The sequence below is a fragment of the Apaloderma vittatum genome, unplaced genomic scaffold, assembly GCF_000703405.1.
Source record: "Apaloderma vittatum isolate BGI_N311 unplaced genomic scaffold, ASM70340v1 scaffold23758, whole genome shotgun sequence".
NCBI lineage: Eukaryota > Metazoa > Chordata > Aves > Trogoniformes > Trogonidae > Apaloderma > Apaloderma vittatum.
The window spans coordinates 1-27,504 of NW_009729376.1; the positions used below are offsets into that span (position 1 = coordinate 1).

General features: G+C 38.5%; 1 protein-coding gene across 1 annotated transcript; it reads left to right on the plus strand.

Moving 5' to 3' along the window:
• Window positions 1–457: 457 nt before the first annotated feature.
• TPP2 (tripeptidyl peptidase II) lies at window positions 458–26,032 on the plus strand (the record flags this gene model as incomplete). Its single annotated transcript, XM_009874427.1, has 17 exons — window positions 458–462; window positions 1,046–1,194; window positions 1,330–1,445; window positions 3,254–3,422; window positions 5,294–5,451; window positions 6,723–6,799; window positions 7,846–7,952; window positions 8,706–8,860; window positions 10,337–10,453; window positions 11,448–11,548; window positions 13,378–13,474; window positions 13,736–13,873; window positions 15,688–15,932; window positions 16,117–16,195; window positions 18,049–18,087; window positions 25,694–25,845; window positions 25,936–26,032. Coding segments are annotated over exons 1-17 (2,001 nt in total), but the record flags the coding sequence as incomplete, so codon positions are not given.
• Between the last annotated feature and the right edge of the window lie 1,472 nt (window positions 26,033–27,504).

Genomic DNA, 27,504 nt, shown 5'->3' on the forward strand with positions numbered 1-27,504 from the left:
TATATATATATATAATACATTTTGTGTACTTTTTCACTTGCATTGTAAAATAGTCAAAATAAACATGACGGCTGAAAGACCCAAGTCTGGCCAAAGGAGGATTTCCCATGTGTAGGGTCGAACATGCAGGTGACTGGAGAGTTCCTAAAGCTTTGCTAGAGCAGGCTGTCATAAAATATGTCCAAATGTTACATTAGAGTATCATACTGAGAATACTTCGATTTGAGACAGATTTTAGACACATGAAGCTATTAGTGTGGGATATAAACATGCAAAAATACCCTGTCCCTCCTTAGAACTTAAAGCTCAGGTACATTTATTCAAGTGATGCGATTTTTGTCTGTCCAGATCAAGGCAGATGGAACTTATACAGTTGAGAACTAGATGCTGCTTTTTCAGCTGATGCCCTTTCTCAGTTGAAGGCAGAGACCACATTTCTCTCGTCCCTGCGTGAACTATGCCGTAGGTATCTACTCTGTTCTTAAGTAGTCTTGGGTAAGAAAGAAAAGTGGCTTGGGCCCGGTGATCCCGATCCATCTCTTGACAGTCCTTTAATTTTGTCTTCTCCCCGTGCTCTCCTTGTCTCAGGTTCTGTATGGTAGTTCAGAATCTGGTAGTGAAGTGGCAACATGCAAAATTAAAGACCTGGATTTTTAATCCTTTCTAGTCTTCCTTTCCCTTTTACTAGTTTTCTTTAAGGAGAACAGCTGTTAAATAGGCTATGTAGAATACTAATTTATGTATTGAAGTGTTTAATAAGTTTAGTTGCATGCATTTTCTGTTGACTAAACTGAAGCCTGACAAGGAGTATTGAAAGAGTTAAAGTTTAGAAAAATTTCAGTATAAAGCAGGCATAGCCAATGATTATTGTGACATTTTAAATTGCTACTTAGTGGCATATTTTTTCTTGGGCTTAATGAGTTAATGGATTTAGGGAAGCAATATACTTGTGAACATTCCCTAAAGCTAAAGTTCTTATAATTGCACTGATAAAGCGTACAGAAAAAAAAATACTTGGTTTTCAACCATTCTGTTTTAATACTAGCACTGACGGAGCCCTTGGAGTCAGTATCAGTGCCCCAGGAGGTGCTATTGCTTCGGTTCCAAACTGGACTCTACGAGGAACACAACTCATGAATGGCACATCCATGTCTTCTCCCAATGCATGTGGAGGCATTGCATTAGTACTGTCAGGTAATGTGCTACAATGTTAAATACAGATGCAGAGTCTAAAAGAGATTAGATGCTTTTTCCTCTTAAAAAAAAAAGTATATGCTTTAACTTTCAATTTTTTTGTTGCTCCAATAATACCCTTATTTTTAATTGCAGGACTCAAAGCTAATGATATTCATTACACTGTTCATTCTGTCAGAAGAGCTTTAGAAAATACTGCAGTGAAAGCTGAAAACATAGAAGTATTTGCACAAGGACATGGTATTATTCAGGTAAGTGCTAGCAAAATCCCCATCATAGTATAAGTAACTGCCAGTGGAGAACCCACAAGAAAAGAGGAACTTTCTAGGTGAAATCACTCAGTTTGCTCCCATACTACTTGATTCTCGGATCTGAGGGAGAAGGGAATGTAGTGGGAGGGAAGGAGGAATGAGATGGTTCTTTTAGTTTCTGCATGCAGTTACTGTGGAATAAATGTGCTCATTACACACATTCTTATGCTCATCAAAAAGCTATGTGGAGATAAAAATGGGATGTGGGTTTTTGTCACCCACGTGTGGAATTGTATGCTTAAATTCTGTCCTAATGTCCAAAAATGTTTTTATGCTATTGTCAGAGAGAGCTGAACTTGTTCTGTGCAGACAAAAACAGGAACTGTAAGTTCTGGGCACCAAAAATTCAGATACTCACACTTGTTCACAAAACAGTACAGCTGCAGTTATGAGATGACTTTGCTGTGAGCCTGTACTGAAAAGCCCGAGTGTTCGTTGTATCCTGTGGACTTCTAGGTAGCTTGGAAATCTGTGATGTGATCACCTGTATCATGAAGGCAGAGTGAATGACAGTCTCCCTGTGCATAAGCTTAGGTTCTTAAAGAGCTGCTGCTTTTTGCCTACAGTCACTCCCATCCTAGCCAAATAGAGGTACTGAGTTACTGCTCTCCTGATTAAAGATGCTAGATATTAAATGCTTAGTTCTAAACTCTTGTTCTGGAGATGCTAGAACTTGGTAGGCAGTGTTCACTAAACACACATATAACAGAGTTTGATGCAGAAGGCAACAGTGGTGGTAGCCTTGTCCAGAAAAAAAAAACCATATTGCTACAGAAAACTGCAATTCACCAGTCATATCCTATGGTTTAGTAGTCTGTGATTAAAGAATGTGTTAAACTATGTGGTTAAAACTCTGATCTGGTAGACTGAGCCTGTGGTATGTCCACTCATTTCAAAGGAGAGTGCCCTAATCTCCACTGGCAAAGGTAGCTCACTCTGAGGGAGAAAAGAATGTAAAATTTTGGTAGACAAAAGAATAGAAAGTGAGGCAGAAGGGTGTCTTTTTAAAACAGAAAGATGAACTTGTCATCTAAATTTACTGTGACAGCTCTTTTACTTAAATCCAGGGCTGTATTTCCTGACCTGATTCTCTTATTTTTGTATTGATACCTAAAATTTACATGGTCATCCCATATTTTACTGTGAGGGTGATGGAGCACTGGCACAGGCTGCCCAGAGAGGTTGTGGAGTCTCCTTCTCTGGAGTCTTCCAAAACCCACCCGGATGCGTTCTTGTATGGCTGCCCTAGGGGATCCTGCTCTGGCAGGGGGGTTGGACTAGATGATCTTTTGAGGTCCCTTCCAACCCCTATGATTCTATGATTCTATTGCTTGTCTCTTGAACTTTTCAACTTTTGGTATTATGTAAAAGGTTTAAATCCTTAACTAGTGTTGGTTCACTTCAGTGAAAAGTACCTAAATTATTGTAGGAGGTCTGCGCTTTGAAGTCCTCTTTGTCTTTGAAATCATCTCTGAAAACTGTTATACATTTTTGATGGATTTGTATCAAAGGAGATTTGTCTTTTTAAATGTTCTTGACTTTCTGTGCTGTGTGTGACTATTGTAGACTGAAAATGTTGCCTCATTTTCTGTACCGAGTGTCTTGAAAGGTGAAATCAGTGTGACTCAGCACAGGAGTTCCTTCACTGGGTTCACTGCTTGCTTGCTGAACACTTCATACTGACAACAGGATACATAAATTACTGTTATATTGAAATTTGTTAATTTAAAGTGAGTTCTTTCTTACAGGTTGATAAAGCCTATGACTACCTCATTCAGAATTCATCATTTACAAGTAACATCGGCTTTACAGTTACTGTCGGCAGCAACCGTGGAATCTACCTCAGAGATCCTGCCCAGATAGCTGCACCTTCTGATCATGGGGTTGGCATAGAACCCGTCTTTCCTGAGAATACAGGTAGGAAGGAGCTTTTGTAGAGAGGGCAGGGGAATAAAGGGCAGTCTTAAAACAAAAAAAGCTGTGGTAATGAGGAGTGATTGGAATTTGTATTGTAAAAAGATTGTCACTGTACATATACTGGTAGATGAAAGCACGCAGCTAAACTGCTTTTTCATTCTAACCTCAGGCTTATAACTGCAACACTTCCGTGTTTTGTGGGTGTCGATTGCATCTCTCTTTGTTCTGAAGAAATTTAAAGTTGTGGGGCTAGGGAAAAATACAGAAAAATAATAAAATATCCCTAATGTTCCGTGAAATTGTAGAACTTCAGAAGTTTTGTTGTAGATAACTTGTCAAAGAATGATTGCTGTTCTAGAGGTGGAAGAACTACCTAGAAATTGTTTTCTCTGTTATTTAAAGACTATGAATTCTAAATTTGGACTTTAAGTAAGTTTCCACAATCTGTGAAAAAAATTTGAGTTAACAAGAAAGATTTACATTTAATATCTAATAGTGGATGAGCATAAATATATCTAAAGGTAATGCGGGAATCGATACAGATTTTTGTTGCTTACTTACACGGTGAAACGAAAGTAACTTGTCAAACCTTATTTTGATTCATACATCTTTTCTCCGTAAAATATTTTGCTTCATTAAATAAAAATTGGAACTCACTGAGAGACTGAATTACGTTGTATGTGAAAAATGAACCATGTGGGAGCTTGTTACTGGGATTAGTTCCTTTCCTGAAACCAGTGATCCCCAAGAAGGCTGGCATGTGACAAAGGGCTGAGTTTATTTGATGGAGATAGGGAGGGGAAGGGTGTATCAGGAAAGGTTACTGGCTCAGAGTAACTTAGTTGTTTGACTGGTTGCCTTGCAATCGGTGCTCTTTAAATTTACTATATTACATGAAGAAATAAAATAGTTGTACGATAGACTCCTCTGCATGAAACAATCTGAAAACAGACGTTTCTAAGGAGTATCTGGCTTGTAACGTGATGCTGTTTCTGTAGTACTTGTCCAGTTGTTATTTCTGTGCTGTGTTTGCTGTCTTCAAGACTGAGTTTGAGGAACTGTAGTAAGGGACACTGATCTGTTCAGTCTGTCTGTCGAAGTTCTCTTTGAGCTTTTATTGCTTCTCATGTACCTGTGAGCAAATTACATCTGACAGAGTGCTCTTTTCTCTGTTTAACAAACATGTAATGAAATGTCGGAAAATTAAGCTGAGGTTAATTAGAACTAGAATATGTGCAAAATTGTTTTTAAGAGCATCATTAAACTTCAGAGCTGGAGAAAGCTGGGGTTTAATTACTAAAACATTTCAACTAGGAATGGATACTCTTAACCCATAGCTTTTTTTTTTTTTGACATGGAAGCTACTTTGTGAAGCGGCCTAAATGGACTGTTTGCAAAGTTGCATTATTTTAATAGACTTTAGAGCTCTTGCTTAGGTTGTCTGTAATGTCGTTTGGTAATTACTGTAACCTTCAGAATCAGTGCAATTTCTTGTCATTGTATTTCTCTGCATTAGGCAAGACTTTTGTATCTATACTAGAATACCTGCTTCCAGACTATATTGTGGGTAACTGAAGCATTACTCACTAGCCTACCTTTCTCAGGTTTGACAGTGGGGAAAATTTCGAAGTTGGGTACAGCTTTTTTTTTTTTTTTTTTTTTTTAAATGGTACACTGCTGCTATTTTTCTTCTCTGAAAAGTACTGTAGAACACTGTCCTTTGTGGAGAGTCTGACATCTGGGGGACCTAAGGTGTTGATTTCCATTCCTTTTAATTGATGTGTACATTTTAATGGTAAATAATATGTTATAGTAGAATATGAACATATATTGTTGGTATTGAACTGGTTTTTAAATTCGTTTCTTGACAGAAAACACTGAAAGAATATCTCTCCAGCTTCATTTAGCTTTAACTTCAAATGCACCGTGGGTCCAGTGTCCCAGTCATTTAGAGCTTATGAACCAGTGTCGACACATAAATATTCGTGTGGATCCACGTGGCCTGAGAGAAGGACTACATTACACAGAGGTATTGAAATACTGTTTTTTCTGAGTGAGATTTTATGCTCTTTCCTCTTTGTGGTCTAATTTTTAAGGAAATAAAAGCCAAGTGTGTGCTGTACAGAATAGAAAATACTGCCACACTCTCTTTCAGGATAGAGGTTGAATCCAGGATTCAGCAGTAGTTATGTTCTGCAGTGTTGTGTAGTGTACGCTAATGAGACTTCGAGTAGTTGTGTTTAAAAAGAATGTAGAAAATATAAATGAAATAAATAAACATTCATTAAGGTGGTGATTTTTTTCTCTGGATATATTTTCAGCTTTGATTACTTGGCTCAGTTCTGTCTTATTATTGAGGATGGAGATTTGTGGTTTTGTGAGGTCTCAAATGTTTCTCTCTCTCTGTGGTGGTGTATGGGCTGCCCTACATTTTGTGGTGTTGCCATGCAGTCTTAAATGAATCCAAGGTTTTGCTTTACCTTGAGGAGTTGCTTGGGTGCAGTGATGCAACCTGTTTTGTTTCCTCACCTCTATCCCATCCCATTTTGGAAAGTGAAAAATGTGTGGTAGTGGCTCTGACCAGCAGAAGCGTTTTGCTGACTTGAGTAGCTGTGTTCAAATTTGGACAAATTTAATACAAAAGTCATTAAATTTCTCACGTTCTTTCCCACCTGTCGTCTTTTGCTCCTGCAAAAGAAACTCACCCACAAAAAGTATTTTTCGTCCCTCTCCATCCTCATCCCAACACATTGAAGTGTTTCCATTGCCTTGTAGTTGATGATAATGAAGATGTGTAAGCTTGCTTTTTAGAAGCATCTTGCTTAAGATGCGTAGAGTTGCAAGTCTTCTATGGTACCACTGAGAACAGATTTTCAGAGGTAGTATTTAAAGCTCAGCCATGGAAAGCATGGTAAATCAAACTGTGTTTTCCCAACTAAAATCCTGGAAAACAAGTATTGCAATATATTTAATACAACAACAAAGAATAGCTGAAATAAAATAAGATTGTTTGGGGCAAATTCTGACTCAAAACTAGATTGAACTTTAGATATAGGGACTGAAATTTGGGTTGAAAGCTTGAGAAATGGACAAAACTGAAATAAGTGTAAAAACAATTTGTCTTTTTCCTTGGTAATTGTTGCTGTTACTGTTTCTACGGTGACAGTAGTCAAATGAAGATTTTTTTTTTTTCTTAGCAATAGCTACAAAGACTCAAAATACTCTGCAACTAGTTTAGCATTGTCTTCTACAACTTCATTTTGACCAAAGATTTTAAGTGGCTGTATTTTATTTTGTTAGGTGTGTGGATATGATATAGCAATGCCTAATGCAGGCCCTCTGTTCAGAGTTCCGATAACTGTTATTATACCAACCAAGTAAGTAAACTCAGGTTTTATGTGTGTTTAAGTTTAGTTTCCTGTACTTGACATTTATGACTTTCTGTCTTTGGGAATGCTTGAACTTATACTAACACTGATAAGGGAGCAGAGATCTGAGAAGATTCTCATATCAGACTTACACAGCTGTGGCTTCTTTTTTTTACTTCTGATGCTCACAGCCAGAAGGCAGTGTCTTCTGGTGGGCTTAGCCACAGTGGCAGCAGCTTCCTGGCCGTCACAATACAAATGACTTATGGCTTGTTGACCGAAGTATCAGTCACAGTGTACGCATAGGTGTAGGTTAATTAGAGGTTGTTTTCTCATGATGGGCTGGGAGTGTTATTTGGCAAGTGAACATTGAGATAAGCTTCCATCATTACTTTAATACAGTGATTTTAGAGAGTCAGTCTTGTGCCTATCATTAGTTTAAATGTGACCAACTGTGGTGTTGGTAAGGAAGGGAGAGTGTCTTATTAAACTTATTCAGTGGACAATCTGCCCTAAGAAAAAGAATATAACATTAATTCTTTCACAGATACGTTATACCTTAGAATCATAGAATTGTAAAATGTTAGGGGAAGGGACCTCTAGAGCTCATCTAGTCCAACTCCCCCACCAAAGCAGGATGCCCTAGGGCAGCCACACAGGAACACATCCAGATGGGTTTTGAAAGTCTCCAGGGAAGGAGACTCCACAACCTCTGCGGACAGCTCACTTTGATGGAAAGTCACTCAGCCAAGAAAAGCAGATCCACTGAAAATTAATATTCTTTTATACTTAGGCTTGAGCACAGTGGCTTTGGAGAGGTGGGGAGGGTGTCCACATAGTGTGCTGGAGCTGATGTTTTAAATCTTTAGGATGCATTTTGCTGTCAGATTCTGTACTAGTACATATTACAGTAATTGATGCTGAGGACTAAATATCCTTATTCTACAGTTCTTTAAGAGTGTTTTTGCATTTAAAAATATTTTAAAAAAACCCCTCAAGCTTCACAGCTTGTCAGCTTGCTTGTTTAGTGATTGTGTTTTCTTCTGGACTTACAGAGTAGATGAATCATCAAGCTATGACCTGACATATACAGATGTTCATTTCAAACCCGGTCAAATCCGAAGGCACTTCATTGATGTTCCGCAGGGAGCTACGTGGGCTGGTAAGGAAAATGGCCATATTAATTAAATAAAAAAGTCACATCTGTCAGACTTTGTAAAGTTCTCTTGAAATCATTTTGAGTTCTGACTGAATAAGTACTGAAGACTTCGACCCATGAATACATAAAATATTTGATTTTAAGCTCTTAGGGGAGTGATTTTGAGTTATCTCATTGTTTCTGGTATAACAGAATCCTGATTCCTAGTCATCTAGAAACCAGCAAATACAGTCTGAAATGAAGAATATCCAATGTTTATAGAAAAGTTTTGCTGTCTGAGATTTGCCTAGTTTCTGAGGTGTGTGGATGTAGTGTTGAAAGATGTCTTAACTGAAGAAAACATGATTTTTTAATAATTCTGCAAGGAGGAAAAAGTGGGGTTTTTTCTTCCTGCATGAGATTACTAAATAATTTTAAGAATCTTCAGATCGAAGTTAGTGATAAGACTCTTAATTTGGAATTCAGCAGTAGTCTGTCCTGTACAGATTGTACATCTGTACTATCTGATTAATTTACATCATTTAGTTGAGTCATGTTTCTTTTAACTGCTCTCTGAATTTAGCTAGTTTACCTTAATGTGAAAGGGTTTGTGCAGGTAACTGATGTATAAGCATTATTCACATGGAGCCACTTGGGGTAGCACATAATTTCTAACAAATTGCTTGTGAAACTTGTATTTTTCTGGTGAATATCTGCTTTAGTTCTGAAATTCTTGGCTTTTGAAACTAAACTTTATTTATTTATTTTTTTATCTAGAAGTGACAGTATGTTCATGTTCTGCTGATGTGACTGCCAAGTTTGTCCTTCATGCCGTTCAGCTAATGAAGCAAAAAGCATATAGAAGTCATGAGTTCTACAAATTTTCATCCTTACCAGAAAAAGGAACAGTGACTGAAGCATTTCCTGTTTTAGTAAGTTACCTTAGAGTGACATGGGGGAAGAGAAAGTAATATTTCAGTGCAGTATAACATAACTCATTCTGGATTTTCTTTTATTTCCGAAGAAGAACCCCAAACCCAAGAGATCATACATTTCTTTTGTTATGGTAGTGAATGCATGTGGTTTTCAGTTTTGAAAAGATCTCTAATAGCTTGCTAATGTTCCTAAATTATTTAGTAATACTGTTACAACGCATGTTAATCTCTTCAATTTGTTGGTTCTTGTTTATACAAACTGGTTTGTTTTCCTTTACATAGGGGCTGTGACTTGTGACTGTGTCAGGGCAGGTTTAGGTTGGATCTCAGGAAGCCCTTCCTCACGGAGAGGGTGCTCAGGCACTGGGATGCACTGCCCAGGGAAGTGGTGGAGTCACTGTCCCTGGAGGGGTTTAAGGAGAGGCTGGATGTGGCACTTAGTGCCCTGGTCTGGCCGATGTGGTGGTGTTGGGTCATAGGCTGGACTTGATGATCTCAGGGGTCTTTTCCAGCCTCAACAATTCTGTGATTCTGTGATAGAGTTCAGCGTATTTTGCCTTTAGTTCTTGATATGGTAATCTGTGATATCTCCCTGACGTTGAAACCAGATGATAACTGCCTGCTTTACATTCATACTGCTTAGATATAGCGGGCTCAGGCTGAGACATTCAAAACCTGTCCTGTGCAACCTGCTGTAGGTGAACCTGCTCTGGCAGGGAGGTTGGACTAGATGGTCTCCAGAGGTTCCTTCCAACCCCTAACATTCAGTCATTCTGTGAATGCTGGCTCAAGAGTTCAAAATGGAACCAGGGTGTGAGATAAGAGTTTGGGGCTGTGGACAGTATAGTCCATTTAAGTTTGTCCCCTACCTATTTAGTTGTGTAGCTCTAAAGCCTAAGAGTGGTTATGATTTCTGCGCTATTCAGCCCCACACACTCTGTGAAAATGTCAGGTGGGGGACCGTAAGCTAAGTTTGTCCCACTGACACATTGTGAACTTTGTCATGTTAGTTAAAAACAAACGACAGCAACTAAAAAAGAAACAACCAACCACAAAACCTTCGCACCTCCCAAGCTTTATGTCGTCTTATTTAGGCAGAGTGTGGGATCTCTTTTTTCTGATGCACATTTTCTAGGGCATACATGTTAAATTCATCTATGAACTAACGTTTCTGCCTCATTTGAAGCACACGAGGGAAAGATGTAACATTCAAAACCTGTACCTTTCTCTGTGGAATATACCCCTAGCATTCTTTGTTTTGTTGTGGTCATCAGTCCTCTTGTTTCATTGGAGCTGTCTTGTGCATTCTGCACCAAGTTTATACTGTACAAACCTATACAGTTGGAGGAAACTGGACATAATGTCTTTTTTTGAGTTATACTCCAATTGTTTTGGCTTGGGATGGAGGGAGACTGAGTGAATAGAATGGTAAGATGGGGAGCTTGAGTCTAACTTTGTGATTTTGTTACCCAGGCTGGAAAAACCGTTGAATTCTGTGTTGCTCGGTGGTGGGCAAGCCTTAGCGATGTTAGCATAAATTACACAATTTCTTTCCATGGTGTACTTTGTGGTACACCTCAGCTAAACATGGTAAGTTTTCCAGAATATTTTATTTTGAATTATTCTGAAGTCCTATGGTATCTCAGAATAGAAAGAACTTTTCATTCTTGTCTCTGTGTAGAAAGACTAAAGGTATCCTTTTATACATGAGATGTTGATGTTTTCTCTTAAAAAATAAGTAAAGAGGAGTCCAGTCTCTTTGCCCTTTTTTAAGCCAGAGCAAATTATAGCTATCCCACAGATGAATTTAGGTGTATTCAGGCTCTGAGAGCTGAATAAACTGGGGAAAAAAGGAGTGGGTGTATTATGCTAAGGTATCAGGTCCTGAACCAGTGAAACAGGAATAGGAACTGGTGATGGTGGTGTGTGCAGCAGCTCCTCCTGCCCCAGCAGGTTTACGTCAAATGGATAATGGAGAGTTAAAAATGAGATAATATAAACAGTTCTGCCCTTCCTTCTTGAACACCTGTAACTTCCATAAAATAGATGTTAATATTGCTGATATGCTAGTGGCTTTGTTGTAGGATACTGCTAGAAAAAAAGTTTTCACATTATTTTGCCCGTCACTAGCCTATGTATGTAGTATTGGGGTTTTTTACACAAAGATAAACTATTCTGTTATAATAATTCTGAGCAGAAGTACCATAAATACTTGTTTTAAGATTCTAGATTAACAATACTGTATTTATTGAATTATGTATTCAAAGGAAATCATGACAAATGCACAAACAATACCCAACCCTGCCTAAAGTATGACTTGTACAGTTCTGTAAAAAGTACCTGAATTATAGAGGAAAAAAATAGAAATAGGACTTCAGTTTCATTTGCTAAACTTTTGTGAGTCCCAGTATATCTGCTGTTGTAAAACAGAGATAAGCTTGTGACACTTTGAAACTCACTCAGTTTTACCTTTTATAGTATCAGTAAATACAGTTTGTATTGTATTTTTGAGGGACATATCAAATGTTCCACATTTGACATTATAAGTGCATAGAAGCATAATTGTTATATACTCTTTCTTCAGCATGCTTCAGAAGGCATCGTGCGATTTGATGTTCAGTCCTTGTTGAAGTATGAAGATATTGCTCCATGCATAAATCTGAAAAGCTGGGTTCAAACACTCAGGTAGAGTTTCTGGGGAACTGTATTGGGAAAGTGAGAGAACTGTCCGTATGTAGTTAGAACTGGAATAAGTTAACAGTGAAATTTAGGATAACAATATTCTTGTCAAGTTGTAAGTAGGTTTGGAAGTAGCAATAAATAAAAATTCTGAGTTTTTTTTTTTTTTGGTTCCTTTTAACTTGCATAAAGTTTGAAAGTTATGGTGACTTTGCCTTAAGGAAAATAATTTTTATGGAATTTAAAAAAAATTACAAAAATATTCAGCTGCTTCCAACGGAGACACTTAGAGGTAAAAGGCACTTTAAAGAAACAAATTGTAGTTATTTGGTGCTACTGTTAATTAGTTTGATTTGTAGGGCTTTTTTAAGCAGCTCCTTCAAATCCTGCCCAGTTTAGACCTGGTTTAAACAGTACTTTTAAGTTTTGGCCAGACAATTTCAGAGTGGTCAGTAATCCGAAGTTGTTCATTATTTAGGCATCTCAGAGGAGACCTTGGGCTATAATCTGGGGCTTCTGGTTACTTGTAACTTGAATCAAGATTGCTAGGAGTTTCTTATTTAGCAGACATGCCAGCTAATGTTAGATTCAGAAATACCCAATTTGATACACCTTAAGTGTGTGTGTGTGGGGGGAGATATATCAAACAGTTCCATAATGTAGCTTTGCCTCATTCATGGTTTGTAAATGGAGATGCTCATATGTCCTTGAAATACTTGAGGCCTTTGTCTGACAGTAAATGAACTGTTAACCAAACTAATGCAAAATACTCACGAGTTTTATACTAGTACATGCCTAGTGTCTCTTGAATGAAGTAATGAGTTGAAGTAATGAGTTGTAACACAGGAAAAAAGGTATTGAATGGCTTCTCGTTTGGTCTCTTGAGTTTCAAAGGGAGGATGAGCATTAGAGAAATGTATCATGTGTAGGATTACTCAGTTCTTAAGTCTTCTGTCAGCAGTCTATCTGGTGTCTGCCAGACTAGGAAACCGAGGTTAAATGGACCCATGGTCTGACCCAGCGCAGATATTTTACTGGCTGTCTGCTCTGTGCTCTTGGCAATGAAAGAGCTGGCAGAAGCTTACAGAAAAATTTGATCATGTAATTAAAGATTGTCAGAATAAATGAATGAAATGTAAACTGAAATGAGGCCAGGCCACCTTCATTCCACTATTCTTTATTTCCGAAGCTCTGTTTTTCCTGTAGTGTTTTTATTTAACTGTGCTCTCTGATGCTTGAGGTCTAAAGTGTTTGTGCTGCTCTGAACAATAGCTTATCCTAACTGTATCTGAGTTAACACACACTGCCTACGCAGTGTGTGTTAACATTCTTCTGTGTTACCACTCTGATTCCTGTGAGGCCTCTTGAAGGTTCTCTTACAACATAACCTTGTGTAACAAACAATTATCAACTGTTTATTCTGTCCCCTAATTACTGTGCCATTAGTCTTTCAATCTATGAATAAAAGTACTAAGTGCAGCATAGATACTAGGGATGTAACCCATTTTATTTTTTTTTCTTTTTCTAATCCTGCAGTCTGGTTTTCCATTTTTTTAATAATTTCTTCTTGGCCTTTAATTTCCAGCATTTAGATGTGCTTGCTAAGTTTTCTTCTTCCTTTGGCCGTGTCTGTAATGTCACTAAACCATGTTTTTGAACTGCTGCCTACATAGTACAATATTTTAAGAGATGTTATTGTATGTGCTGAATTTCATTGTACTTCAGGATATGCTTCTGTTTAAGCAAGACAAATTTTGGCAGAGGCAACATGTTGCTTACGAATACCTTCTTCTGTTGTTTGTTTTTTGTTTTTTTTTTTTGTCATTTAACTGCAGACCAGTGAGTGCAAAAATAAAACCTTTGGGCTCCAGAGATATTTTACCAAATAATCGTCAACTCTATGAGATGATTTTGACCTATAACTTCCATCAGGTAGGGATTGTGGATGGTTGTATTTTTAAAAATCAGTGATAAATACAGCATGTTTTCTAAAACCAGATGTTGATTTTAGCTTTCTGTTAGAAATGAGGTCCAGATTCCTATTCTGCCATTGAAAATCAGATAATCAGTTTGTTTAGGAGCTACTATTGCGCGAAATGGGCTTTGGTTCAGGTATACTTTTGAGTATGAGCATAAGGATTGTACTTGTTTTATTCAGTAGTGGATTAATTTTTTTCACATTTCTTTTAATAGCCCAAGAGTGGAGAAGTAACTCCAAGCTGTCCCCTTCTTTGTGAATTGTTGTACGAATCTGAATTTGATAGTCAACTGTGGATTATTTTTGATCAGAACAAAAGACAGATGGGTTCAGGAGATGCCTATCCACACCAGGTACAGAATAATGTATTTATTTTACCTTCTGTTTTCTGTACAATGTGAAGATTTGCATTCTTTTTCACCTTTCAGGCCTGCTGTTAGCTCCTAACATTTCTTGATGCATAGATATAATGTTACATCTTCACAAGAAGACAGACTCAGTGGTGATATATTTGTATCAAAAAGAAGTAGTGACAGTCTTGTTTCCAGGAAATAGAATGTTATGATTTTTGTTTGTTTCCAAGGAAAGAGAAAAGAGTTACAATGTGGTTTATTTCTACAGAAAAGCTGTTCACTTGTCATTTCTTGTGATTTTGACTGGGCTTTCTCAAGAAGTGAATTCAAGTTTTTATTGTCTTCAGGTTTTCTTACAAAGATGATACCTTGAACTTTTAAGGTGGAAAGGATCCATTGTTTTTTATGTAGTCTGACTTGTTCATTGATAAATCAGAGGCTTCTGTATCCATGAAGGCCATCTTCTGTGCTGTTGATGTCTTTCAGCAGCCTTTTAAATGCTAAAGCTTGGTTTACTTCCTGGTGATGTCTTTCAAAGGGAGGTTTTTTTGCCTAAGACTTGTAGATACTGTACCTTCTGTGGGAATCTCTTTCTGCTGGAATATACCATGTGTCTGGGTCATGCAGGCAGAATAAGACAGGAAAAAAAATAAAAACATTTTCCATAGTTTTTGAGTTTAAAACTCATTATTTACCAGTCTGAGATCACAGTTGAACTTCATCAACATATTTATTCAGATAGATTGATCATTCTGGAAGTGTACAAAAGCTCAACTTTAAAACATATCTTTTGAATCTTTAAAATAAATTTCTGAAATATATAAAATTCTGTTCCTTAACCTGCGTTTGTAAGGTTCTATGAAATCTAAAAATCACTGAGGTATTCTGTTACTTACCCCTGGTGGACTACCATACCATAAATCTGTGGTGCTGTGCATCGTGGAACAGTTCTAAAGCAATTCAAAATTATTTAATCCAGGAAAAAAAAATATCGAAAGGAAGTATGACTCCCTAACCCAGGAGATGGAGATTCTGGGAGCAGGGGAGTTTTGGATTATTATTCCTCTCTTCTTAGGGCTGCTTTTTGTATTATGGCAGCAGCAGAAAGGAAACCTAGCATACTGCTGCTCAAAACATCCACAGAGTGTCTTTTAGGTTGATAGAAATGAAAGACCATTATCAAAACTAAGAATTTGAGAGTATGGGGCTTTTTTGTTGTCTGATTTTTGGAGGAGTTTGTTGGGGCTTTTGGTTTTGTTGGTTTGGGTGTCTTTTTTTTTAGTAAATGGAGGTGATGTTCTCTGCATATTCCTACCTGGATGTATAAAAAGCTCAGGGCAAAGAGCTTGTCAGCTCTTTAAACTGCAGCCTTGAATCTCACAGGAATGTTGAGTCCTCAGTGTGAAAACTGGTACAGTGTTTGAGACAGTAGAAAATACCCTGTGATCTAAATAGCAGAGCTCCCAAAGTTACATAGTATCAAGGCAAACCTGCTAAAGGTTTTGGCCTGGCAGTTTAGCAGAATTCTGATTGTTATTTGAGCAGTTAGTACAGCATAGGAATAGGAATAAATGATGTCAGCCTATTTTTGTGATCTGAAAACTTAGTATTTTTTTCTTTCAATCCGAAGTGTGTTTTTGCTGCTATCAGGTCTTGAGAGCACTCTGGTTTTGGGACATTTCAAAACCAAGCAATCTAGCAAGTTTTAAATCGTTAGAGCTGTATGGATCAGGAGGCACGTGATGGTCTTATTTCTGTTTTTCTTTGTGAATGGTGAAGTAATCTTGACATTTATGAGACCTTCTTTCTTGCAGTATTCTGTGAAACTGGAAAAAGGAGATTACACTATTCGGTTACAAATTCGTCACGAGCAGAACAGCGAGCTGGATCGCATCAAAGACCTTCCATTTATTGTTTCTCACAGGTTGTCTAGTACTTTGAGCTTAGATATTTATGAAAACCATAGCCTTGCTCTCCTAGGGAAGAAGAAATCGAACAGTCTGACATTACCACCAAAACACAGTCAGCCATTCTTCGTTACATCTCTACCTGATGACAAGTAAGTTACTAACATCGTTTTTCTCATATACATCTAACCTGACTAAAATGATACTTTGTTATTGTCTACCTGTTCAGGCTTGGTTACTCCTTGTGTTGTTCTTTTGCTGTTTGGATTTTCATAGTAGTCTCCATGGAACATTAATAAACCCAAGTTTAACACTAGACTTTATTTCTCTGAATAGAATACCTAAAGGAGCAGGACCAGGATGCTATCTTGCAGGAGCGCTTACACTGTCTAAAACGGAACTTGGAAAGAAAGCTGTGAGTATTTGGAATGGATGGCAGCTTCTTTTTTTAAAACTTTTGAAGCAAGTAAATGGCATGCCAGGTAGTGCTGTATTTCGTGGATTTAGTACTTTAAAGAGCGCTAGGTTTAGTGACATAACATTTTAGAAGCAGTTGTTTTGTTATAAAGTCAGAGTAACTTCTAAGTAGTTCTGGTTTTATTTTCCTGTTGCAATTTCAAATTTATTTGCATTTTTCTAAATTTTGAATTCTAATTCTTTTGCTCTGGATCATTGTATTTCTGGAAGCAACTGCTTTTTGGTTCAGTGAAGCCTTTAGAAGTGATTTTCTGTAACTGCCTAACTTAGTGTGATTTTTTGAATGAAAAATAAGTGCATATATATATTGTTTTGTGCATGTTAGTTCTCTAGTAAACAGCTATACTCTTCCCTGCATGCATATAGTTTTCAGCAAAAATATATGCTTACCTAACACCTACCTGTTACTATTACAAAGTAGTAGGAATGTTGTTAACTCAAATACCTGCTGCACACGGACGCTGTCAACCACTAATATGACCATATGCTCCAATAGAATAGTGCGAGATCGCTGTATGTGATGCTAGAAAAAAGGTGAGGGCTGTTTTGGGTTGGCTTTTTTTTTTTTTCTTATAACGCAGCATCCTGTAAAAACTGGTTTCTAACTTGTACAAATCTGTAGTGCAACAGTGATTATAGTAACCAGATTACTCTTGCGTGTATCTGGTGCTAAGATATTTAGAAGATTCTCTTAGCTGTTTTGAAATATATGGCAAAGCTGAGAATAAGTTTGGCAATTGTTAGTGTTTAGGGGTAGTTCATCTATGTCCATATATCCTAGATGTGGCTGAACAACACGTATGAAACTAGAGTATGTTTTCATAGAAGATACATTTGTGTGAGTAGGTGGGCAGGTACCTTTAGATCTTGTTGAATAGAAAGCTTCAGTTCAATCTGATCTGGCTGTAGGGAGTACTTTCGGGGGAGATTGCATGTATCTGCAGGTTAGAAAATGTTTGTCATGAGAATTTATGCATTGGTGAGGAAAACCCCAGTAACTAAGAATTCTAAAGTACTTAAATTTCTTTGTGATCATGCAGGGTTGCATGTATACTTTTTATAAAATCCATGGTAAACCCATTACAGTAGTGTAGCATAGTTTCCCTAACTTGAATTCTGCACTGACTTGAACTATTGGTTGTAATTCTCATCTGTTTCATTTGAAAACCAGACTAAATGGTTATATACAGTGATTTTTGGGATGGGAAGTAGAAGATAGGTGCGCATTGCCTGTCAAACTTTGTGTGATGAAGAATGCTTAAGAGCTTACACAGAGAGGAATAATAGCTGGAGTGTGTCTCATGTCATAGTCTAAGGCGTTACTGTTATGGTGATAGTGATAGTTCACTGGGAAAAGGACAGTGTTAAATAGTGTCAGATGCATTCTACTGCCTGCAGAGAACCTCACCATGTACCAAGAGACAGAAAAGGAGGACTGGTCAGCAAGTGGATGCAATATGAGAGAAAGCGTACCTAATTTATGTATGTTTATTATGAAATAGAACAATGCCACTAAACAGTCAAAGTCTATGCTTTTGAAGTTGAATTTCTGTAATGTATTAATTTAAGCTAAGTGGTTAACAACACTTGCTTGTCTTACAGGAATAATGTTTTATTACTTTTTAAAACCTGAAAGAGCATGCTTTAAGAGCATGTTTGATCATAGATGTGACTCTCTAAAAGATTTTAAAATCTGTAGGTTGAAAGTATAACTGTAATTGTACAGAGAAGGTGTCTCCATCCTGTGTGGTGTGTGCATGTTTTCTTACAGTATGTTATTCTAACTCCCAGGGGCAGTCTGCAGCAAAGCGACAAGGAAAATTTAAAAAGGTACTGAATGTTAGTTTTTGAAAAAGATATGCTTAAGTCTTTTTGCATATGACTTAAAGAAATTGTCTACCAGTATTGATTTTTGTCTCCCTCATCTACATCCTTAGTCCTGGGTTATTGACTTCAGCACCTTAAGTATGTCTACTGGTAGAATGACAAAACCCTGCTGTAAGACAGAGCTGAGAGGCACGTGAGCACCTGGATACTTCTGCAATAAGTGCTGTAAAACTGTGTGTGGTGTTTAGTGGTCTATAATTTACCTTTTTATGAAATACTCAGGAATCTTCAGTGTTTGTGGTGAAGATTTCCTGTGGCTAGTGTTTCTGCCTATTCTATTCTGTCTGCAAATTGAAAACTGAGTATGAACCTAACACTCTGATGTAGAATATCTAACTGCATATGAAGTCTAGTGAATTGAAAGCTGGCTTCATTATGGTCATAAAAACAGGCTGTAGCAAGCAGTTTGTTCTTAGGAGGGATGGACTTGATTGAAAAGTCTTTCAGTTCACAAATACTTGAGTGTAACTCCTTGTAGGCTAGAGTTTATACAATGATGTAGCAGGTAGCAGAATTTACAGAAAGAATTTTGGAACGAAATTATTTCAGATAGGGAGTGACTTAACATAGCAGTGTTTAATGTTGTGCTTCCTCATGTTTTTGCATTAGATAATATAATATTCTTCCAGCAGTCAGAAACTGAAACAGTCTTTATATAAAAAAAAAAAAAACACCTCACCTATTTTAATAGGCTGCCTTTGTAAGGCTAGTATGGTGGCTTTTTTCTTGTTATTAAGTTGTAAAGATATTTGCATTTTTTTGTTTTCAAAGTACTATGTTCTGAAATGACATGTAAATTAGTCAGGATTCTTGTTAGAAATAAGGCATGAGAATCATTAGTAACAGTTTATTGCTGTAATCTATTTTGTTAACAATGAGCTGATAACCAAGCCTGATAACTTACTCTGGATTTGAGGTAATAACTGTGTGGGAATGTGATCAGACTTTACAAGAAGGACTTTACTGTGCATTGCTGCAATTTTATTTTCATACTGCATCTGAAAATTATGCAGATTGCTTTTAGAAAGACAATTTAAAATCCCATGTGAATGCACAGCTTCCTGATGAGTAGAATGTAAAATCTTTGCTAAGTAAATCTCATCCAGGTAGTGTCAGGTGACCAGTGGTGTCCCTCAAGGATCAGTACTAGGCCTGGCCCTATTCAGCGTTTTTATTGACGACCTTGATGAGGGGATTGAGTCTACCCTTAGTAAATTTGCAGATGATGCCAAGTTGTGGGGGAGTGTTTATCTGCTGTAGGGTAGGAAGACGCTGCAGAGGGACCTGGACAGGGTGGGTCGATGGGCTGAGGCCAGCGGGATGTAGTTCAACCAGACCAAGTGCAGGGTCCTACACTTTGGCCACAATAACCCCCTGCAGCGTTACCGACTGGGGCAGGAGTGGCTGGAGAGCGGCTCGGCAGAGAGGGACCTGGGAGAACTGGGTGACAACCGGTTGAACATGAGCCAGCAGTGTGACCAGGTGGCTCAGAAGGCCAATGGCATCTGGCCTGTATGAGGAACAGTGTGGCCAGCAGGAGCAGGGATGTGATTCTGCCCCTGTGCTCAGCCCTGGTGAGGCCTCACCTCGAGCCCTGTGTGCAGGTCTGGGCCCCTCACTGCAAGAAAGACACTGAGGGGCTGGAGTGGGTCCAGAGGAGAGCAACGAGGCTGGGGAGGGGACTGGAGGGAAAGTCCTGTGAGGAGAGGCTGAGGGAGCTGGGGCTGTTCAGCCTGGAGAAGAGGAGACTCGGGGGGACCTGATCACTCTCTACAACTGCCAGAAGGGAGAGTGCAGTCAGGTGGGGGTCGGGCTCTTCTCACAGGCAACCAGTGACAGGACAGAGGGCACGGCCTGAAACTGTGTCAGGGGAGGTTTAAGCTGGATCTCAGGAAGCCCTTCCTCACGGAGAGGGTGCTCAGGCACTGGGATGCACTGCCCAGGGAAGTGGTGGAGTCACCGTCCCTGGAGGGGTTTAAGGAGAGGCTGGATGGGGGACTTAGTGCCCTGGCCTGGCCAATGTGGTGGTGTTGGGTCATCAGCTGGACTTGATGATCTCAGAGGTCTTTTCCAGCCTCAACAACTCTGGGATTCTGTGAGTTTAACTCTAATTGTAATTTGCATAACAAAACCTATTAAACAGATCCAAGAGATTGCATGTTCTGTTTTTTTTCTTTTGGTTTTAGAACTGAGATTTGTGTTCAGATATGAGGAGTATACTCAGCCAAGCCAAAATAAAAATTGTTCTGAATACTTTCACCTATTATTCATAAGCGTCATCAGGGTAGTAGCAGCAAATAAATAAAACAGTGTATTTCTGAGCATTGATCCATAAAAGCTCCATTAATGCATAGATTTTTCTGAAAACACGGCTCTGAAGACTTCCTAGTTTACGAGTTTTGAATATTTACTCTGCTTTCTCATAGTTTACATGCAATTAGAATGTTTTCCAGTATGGAAAACATGTTTATGTATTTCTTTTGTGACCTGGTCAGTCAAGAAGGTCTGTGTAGCTTTTTTATATATTTCACAGGTGAGTCCCTCTTGTAGGATTAGGAGTGTTAATTTACAAGTTCCATTTTTATTTTTTGTGTGTTTTTTGTTCTGATACTGGTGACTAGTCTGTGGTAAGCTTCTTTAATTATTTTTCTAAATTTTATTTTAGTTGAGGGAAGGTGAGGAAAACTTGTTAGCTTCTGTTTATGTGCGTGATACTACTAGAAAACCAGGATGGGCATTTCTTCTTGTCTGAAAATACTTTTATTTTCACAGAATAGCTGAGTCTGGAAGGGACCTTTGGAGGTCATCTTGTTGGTCTAACCCCTCTGCTCAGTGAAAGTCTCCTAGACTTAATTTCCCAGGACCATGCCCAGACAGCTTTTGAACATCTCCAAGTGTGGAGACTACACAACCTCTCAGAGCAACCTGTGCCCAGTGTTCAGTCATCCCTACTGTGAAAAAGTATTTCCTGATGTCTAGAGGGAAGGCGTTGCTAGCTTACATTTAAGCTAGTGTGCACCAGGACCCCCAAGTGTTTTTCTGCCAAGCTGCTATCCAGCTGGGTGGCCTCCAGCATGTCCTGGTGTCTGGGTTTTCTGTTCTTCAGATGCAGGACTTTGCAGTTCACCTTGTTGAACTTCATGATGCTCCTGACAACCCATTTCTGCAGCCTGCTGAAGTCCCTCTGGATGGCACCACACAACTTTCTGCTTTATCAGCCACTCATCTCAGTTTGGTGTCATCTGCAAACTTGCTCGAGCTATGCTCTTCCCCGTCATCCAGGCCATTAATGAAGATGCTGAACAGGGTTCAGTCCAGTATTGACCACCGGGGCACACCACTAGTTACTGGTGTCCCAGCTGTGTGCTGCTGATTGCCACCCTCTGGGCCTGCCCATTCAGCAGGTTTCAAGCTACCTGCCTCCTCATCCAGCCCATACTTCAACAGCTCCTCTATTTTTCATGAAAGTTGTCTGAGGTTATGCCAGGAAGTAGCAGCCTAGTTTTCCAAAGATAATCAATGCTTGTATAGGAGGACAAAAATATGAATGTGTTCTTTCCACAGAATAACCAGTTGTCTTTGTTTTACTAGACTCATGCAGCAGAATCATGTGCCCAATCCATCATTTTCTTCTCAAAACACTCTTCTAGGAAACTTAATTTTATCTAAACAAAACTCCAAACCTGAAACAAACACCAAAACAACTCTTGGGCATGGGTTTTTATTTAATGTCTTCCTGACTTCACTGTGTCTGGACTTGGGAAATAAAGAAAAAAATCCTTTCTGTCTGACTGCTGAAAAAAAAACTGAAATATGGATGAAGTTTATAATTCAGTGAACTCATCCCCACTGAAGCACAGAATGCCTTACTGTCGTGGCTTGGAGAGCTGATGTACCCTTAGAAGTAGCCTTGGTCTCTGATGGGGAGACGTGTGCTAAACAACCACGTGAAGACCAAATTGGTACCTTTTTTTCTCTCGCACCCTAACTTTTGTAAGCAGTTACAGTCTCATTTTTTTATTTCCCTCATCTCCAAGTTTTGTCCTGATCATAGTTAGAATGAAAACAGATCACTGACTCTTTCTGGTCTGCAAGAAGGATTTTTTTGTTTCACAGAATGCAGCTTTCGAACAGCAATATACACCAGCTAGCTAAGGGGATAGAAAATTTCTACATCTTTCACCCTACTCTGCCATCTTTTCCTCCAATTCAAAGTAAGAAATGCATTATTTGGGTATCAGTAAGTACTAGTGGAAGACTAGTAAATGCCATTGTGAAGTCAAATGTAAAAGGATTATGTCCTTTGAGCATTAAAACACTACCCCTGTTTAATCAGGAGGCCTTCAAAAATAGGATGAAGTACATGTCTGGTTTAATTTTGTGTAAACCTTACTACATATCTGGTTTAATTTTGTATAAACCTTACTACTGACTTCAAGAAACTTTGTTCATTTACAATTAAATAAGAGGATTGCCATAAAAGTAAGCAACTTTGCACAAATTGTGTGGACCTTAAAGTAGATAAAACTTCCATATGCACATTCAGTTGTGTGTGTATGCCAGTGTCCATGGTATTTATTAAATGGAAAATGAGATGTGTTCCTTCAAGGAGCTTTTTCCTGTGGTTAGTTTTGTTATGAATGCTTTGATGTACAAATAACAATAGTTCATATGTCTTTTCCACATAAAATACCAGATGTTGAATCACTGGACAGAAATCTAAATTTAAATCTTTAAACAAAATTAATTAAGCTTTTTTAAGAAGTGACTGAGGGCATTGTGCTTGTTTGTGTACAGAGTTTGTAGTTCTAGTTGAAAGTAAACTCACTGAGGCTTATCAAGCTGTGTACAGAGTATGCTGACCAAAGTGCATACCCCCTGTGCTTCCAAAGTTTTTAATACTGCTTAATTTTTTTAGAAGATAAACAAAGGGCAGCTTTCTGATTAATTTGAGAGTTCTGCTAGTCATTTTCTCACTGGTAATATGCTGTCTTTCTTTGTCTATGGCTCTATATCTTTTTATAGATGCTTATATAAAATCAAATCCAGTACACTAGTAATTCTGTTGCAGTGTAACAGTGAAATTCAAGTAAGGAAACAGACTGAAGCACTGAATTGTGAAGAATTGCCTTTTTTCTCCTTAATCGCTAATGATGAATGTTTCTGTAATTGGAATGACAGCATCATTCAGGGATCATCTGGTATCTAGGGAGTTTCCAAGTTTTATAAATGATGCTAGTGTTTGCAGATAGAATAGAGAAAAGAAAGAAGCCTTCAGTCTATCTTTTGGTCTTCTGATAGTTTAGTTCAATGTGATAAGCACCTAAACCTTATTTATTCCATGAAATAAGTCTGATGTCTGGAGAGAAGAGTACGCCTCTTTTTCTGTAAGCTCTTTAGAAGAAGGAGGCTGCCTGGGTCCAAAGCTCATTGTTTTCCTTTCAATGGTCGTGAATTGTAACGCTTGCAGAATTTCATGAGACTAAAAGTACCTAACTGAGAGAATGGGGAGATGACATTCTACTGCTGGTGGTTTAGCTACATAGAATTAGCCCCTTAAATGAAAGTGTTCATCCACATAAGTGGAATTTTGTTAAGCTTTAGACCAAGTGTAATTTGATTAAACCATAGTAGTAGAGCCTTCTCATATAGGCAGGATTTGAGAATGTAGAGGCCATTTAGGTAACATAACTCCAAACATGTTCAAATAAGATCAAAGAGGACTTTCAGGAAGGAAATGTGAAATGGTAGAAGGATATTTCTAGGAAAGCAGGTTTCTTTCTTAGGGGAATATAGTCTCAGTAGAGGACATCTTGTTCAACTACTGTTCCAGATTTTAGTACTGAACTAACTTCCTAGGCATCTTAAAATGTTTGGTTTGCTTTAATGAACTATGTTGTTGCTTTCTACCATTCTAATGACCTTAGCCAGCTCATGTTCCTCACTTCTGGATCTTCCACTACATGCACTTGCCCCTATGACCTGTTTTGTCATATCCTGGCGTAGAACTTGCTGAAGTCTTACTTCAGTGTACTGCCTGGTCATGCACTTCATACTTGAAATGCATGTGTGCTGGAAAGTTCCCATGAAATCTATTTTTTAATGCAGATTAGTGATCTAAACTAGTTTTTTTAAAAAGCAAAGTGTAGATATCCATTTTGTGGTTCATCTGTAATTATGTATTAAGTAGCTGGAAAAATATGTTTTAAGGGAATATTGATGTCGCTTTCTCTTACCAGTATTGTTTTCAGTAACCCATAGGAGATTGCTTGTCTGTTTGAACTATCAGTTCAAATAAAATTGTTCTGCATCAATGTTCTTGAGTAGTTTCAGAAGTGTAGTGTTGAAATCTGTTGTTTCTAGGTTATGTGTAGCAGTTTCCAATAGTTACTTTTACTTGCAGTTTAAATAACCTGAAATAACTCCATCTTGTGCACAAGATTTTATTACATTTTGCAACACTGACCAGGTTTATGGGAAACATATTCCCACAAATGTATTTTGGAATAATTGCTTTGAATAATTAAATGGCCACATGAATTGAGCATGCAACACAGTATTTTGCACAATGTTGCAATAGAGTAATTGCATGTAGAGGATTTAAACTTCAGTGATCTCGGTGAAATATCCTGTATGTAAAATACAGGACATGTGCCCTCACTGTTTGGAGAGAAGCTTTTTTTAAAAATCGCAACGTTAAAACCAAAACCAACAAAACAGCCTCTTGCAGCAATTGTAATGTTTTAGAAGCAATGACTAAAATCTTATGCTGGTTTATTTGCAAATGTTTATGTAAGTCCTCTTGGGAATGGAACTCAGAGCATGGTGTAAGATCAGTTAGGACTTTCCCTTTAAATAGCTGTAGCTGATTTTTCTTACGGTAACTGTTGACTAGTGTAGCATGAACTCAAACCATACTGATATTTTTACGGTAGCACGTAGCATTTAAAAAAATATTGCTGTTGTGTATACTCAGTTTGAGCACAGATATAGGTGAAACTGGAAAGTCTGGAGCAGCAAACTGGGAAAAAAGTTGACTGTGGCTGCATCAGCTAATTCAGTAAGCATATGGAAGAAATACTGTGTATCCTATGGCATGATTCATGTTTATGCTACTGTGGTATTATTTTTCAGAATTCAGTCATATTTATTCATTTGTTTATCAGATTTGTAGGATAGGATCTCTAATTAATTTTTTTTCTTTGCCTTGTGACCAAGTTACTTGCTTTTTATAAACAAAACCCCCACCCTTTTGATTCCTTAACTAATGATATGTAAAATTGTATGTATACAAAAATGCCAAAATTTCTAAAGTTTAGGCTTTCTTGTCTTAAACCCAGTGTGCTATTTTAATATTTGCATCTTTGCATTGCTTAAAATAAAAATTAAAGCAGTTCCTGAATTCTTATTGTCTAATACTTTTGATCTCGGGATCCTTAGTTGATATATGCATAGCTCATAGTAATTGCTTGATTTGGTTTAGTTTTTATATACCATCAGACAAGTATTCTGTATCCCTCTCAGTATGTGTCTCTTTTCCCACCTCCAGGATGTTCTTACAGTTCACTATCATCTGATTCCATCACCATCAAAGAGTAAAAATGGCAGCAAAGACAAAGAAAGAGAACAGGAAAAAGAAAAAGATGTAAAAGAGGAATTTGCTGAAGCTTTAAGAGACCTGAAAATACAGTGGATGACCAAGTATGTTTGCTGTCATGACTACACAAGCTTGAATCAGCTACACAAAAAGTATCTCCAATCTGTACTTTCATGCTATGTCCTCTCTTCTAGGCTGGAAACCACTGACATATATAATGAGTTGAAAGAAGCTTTTCCTAATCATCTTCCTTTGTACGTTGCAAGACTTCATCAGCTGGATTCTGAGAAGGTTATTTAACACTTTTTAAACCTAATTTGTTTCAATACATCCATGTAGCGTGAACTGAATATTTCTTCATACATGTTTTCACTTGAAATGACTGTCATAGCTGTACTTAATACTATCATTAAATGATAGAATGGTTTAGCTTGGAAGGGACCTTAAAGATCATCCGGTTCCAACCCCCTTGCCTTGGGCAGGGACACCTCCCACCAGACCAGGTTGCTCACAGCCCCATCCAGCCTGGCCTGGAACACTTCCAGGGAAGGGGGCATCCACAGCTTCTCTGCGCAACCTGTACCAGTGTCTCGTTACCATCACAGGAAAGAATTTCTTTCTAATAGGTAGTCTAAATCTCCTCTCTTTCAGTTTGAAACTGTTACCTCTTGTCCTATCACTATCTTTCCTGTAGGCCCCCTTGAAGTGTTAAAAGACTGCTATAAGGTGTCCATGTAGCCTTCTCTTCTCCAAGCTGAGTAACTCCAACTCTCTCAGCCTGTTCTCATATGGGAGGTGCTCTGATCCATATGATCATCTTAAGGCCCCCCTCTGGACTCACTCCAGCAGGTCCTTTTCATGTTGAGGGCCCCAGAGCTGAACACAGCACTGCAGGTGGAGTCTCAGGAGAGCAGAGTAGAGGGGCAGAATTGCCTCCATTGACCAACTGGCCATGCTTCTTGTGATGCAGCCCAGGATGTGATTTGCCTTTTGGGCTGCAAGCACACGCTGCTATCTTGTATTCAGTTTTTCGTCCAGCAATACCTCTAGGTCCTGCTCTGCAGGGCTGCTCTCAATCCACTCATCACTCAGCCTGTGTTTTTGGTTGGCTGCACTTGACCCACGTGTAGGACCTTGCACTTGGCCTTGTTGAGCTTCATGTAGGTTGCACGGTCCCACTTCTCAAGCTTGTCCAGGTCCCTCTGGATGCCATCCCTTCCCTCCAGCACGTTGACTGCTCAATCCCACCGTGCACATTACCAACGGAGATGTTAAGTGGCACTGGTCCCAGTATTGATCCCTGGGGAACGCCACTCATCACTGGTCTCCACTTGGACATCGAGCCGTTTACTGCAACTCTCTGAGTGCGACCATCCTTATCCATCGCGCAATTCCTTATGCACCGAGTGGTTCATTTGTCAAATCTGTGTGTCTTCAATTCAGAGGCAAAGATGTCATGTGGGACAGTGTCAAATGCTTTGCACTTTAAAGTAGAAATTCCTAGTTAGATTGGCAGTTGACCTCCCTGACTGTGATTCACGTAATCCCAGGGCAGGATGAAAGAAAGTAAGCCAACCTATACCATGTTTGCTTATCATTTAAGCCTTGTTAAGTCAAACTCGTTGTAAGTTTGTTTACTGGTTTAGGCTACAAAAAAAGGCATTTGCTGCGGTGACCAGCTTCAGAGCAGGTAAGACTGCACTGGGGAAGGGATCTTAAGCTAAAAAAGGCTGACAAAAAGCTCTTTTGAGGGCTTTTTTTTA